Raw genomic sequence first — 1023 nt, 5'->3', positions numbered from 1 at the left:
GTGTATACGGGCAACAGTAGATGATAAATGAGCACGCTGTGTATACGGGCAACAGTAGATGATAAATAAGCAGGCTGTGTATAAGGGCAACAGTAGATGATAAATAAGCAGGCTGTGTATACGGGCAACAGTGTATTATAAATAATACGCTGTGTATACGGGCAACAATGAACGATAAATGAGCACGCTGTGTATAAGGGCAACAGTAGATGATAAATAAGCAGGCTGTGTATACGGGCAACAGTGGATGATAAATAAGCACGCTGTGTATACGGGCAACAGTGGATGATAAATTTTGGAGTTCAGCTATCATCATGTTGACTCAATTTAGTAATTTGAGTTACTGTTCATAACCTCAGGAAATGTCTTGCATGCCGTATTAACATTCAGTCCTTCATATGACAATACATCAAAGGCGGTTTGAAGACATTTTAACCCCGAAACAAAATGTAACGACAAAATGCAGGGCCATTCTACAGGTAAGCTGTCTGTTTGTTTGTTTTTAATTATGCACAAAGCTACACAAAGGCTATCTGTGCTCTGCCCACCACGGGTATCGAAACCCGGTTTCTAGCATTGAAAGTCTGCAGACATACCGCTGTGCCACTGGGGGGTTCCTCACACAAAAGTTTTATAGTTTTTAATCTAATGTGATTTATGTGGTTGTTTTTGTTTTAACCCGCGAGTTTTTAGTTTTATGATAAAACGCAGGAAATATCTAATGTATTTTAGGGGAGGTATTAACTCTTTGATTTACCCTAGTGAACAAATTCAAAGATTGTCATCGCCACTAGATCATAATGGTTACTAAGCCTGAATCAGCACGCAGCAATTATTTCTCGCTACTTCTCACTTAAAAAATTGTTAATATTCTTAAAGGTTCTTCTATTTATTTAAGTAATCTATTAAATAACACACCTTTTAATATGAACGTCGATCCTCTGGATTTAGGATAACTGAGGGATTTACTTTTGGTCCAGATGGTGTACACGATAACTGTGTAACACCCAGAGATAACGACGG

General features: G+C 38.2%; 1 protein-coding gene across 2 annotated transcripts in view; it reads right to left on the bottom strand.

The window, feature by feature from the left end:
* The window catches only part of LOC106476019 (cardioacceleratory peptide receptor-like), a 13998-nt gene that overhangs the window by 7478 nt on the left and 5497 nt on the right, over nt 1-1023 (bottom strand). Inside the window, exon 4 of one of the 2 annotated variants that reach the window (XM_022380003.1) lies at nt 919-1007. In XM_022380003.1, the coding sequence (XP_022235711.1) occupies nt 919-1007 (89 nt within the window). Of the gene's footprint in view, nt 1-918; nt 1014-1023 lie in introns of both variants that reach the window. The other variant, XM_022380002.1, reaches the window with a different exon arrangement.

The sequence above is a fragment of the Limulus polyphemus genome, unplaced genomic scaffold, assembly GCF_000517525.1.
Source record: "Limulus polyphemus unplaced genomic scaffold, Limulus_polyphemus-2.1.2 Scaffold9647, whole genome shotgun sequence".
In the NCBI taxonomy this organism is placed as follows: Eukaryota; Metazoa; Arthropoda; class Merostomata; order Xiphosura; family Limulidae; genus Limulus; species Limulus polyphemus.
The sequence above is the reverse complement of the archived record's forward strand: the minus strand, read 5'-3'. Positions and strand labels throughout refer to the sequence as shown.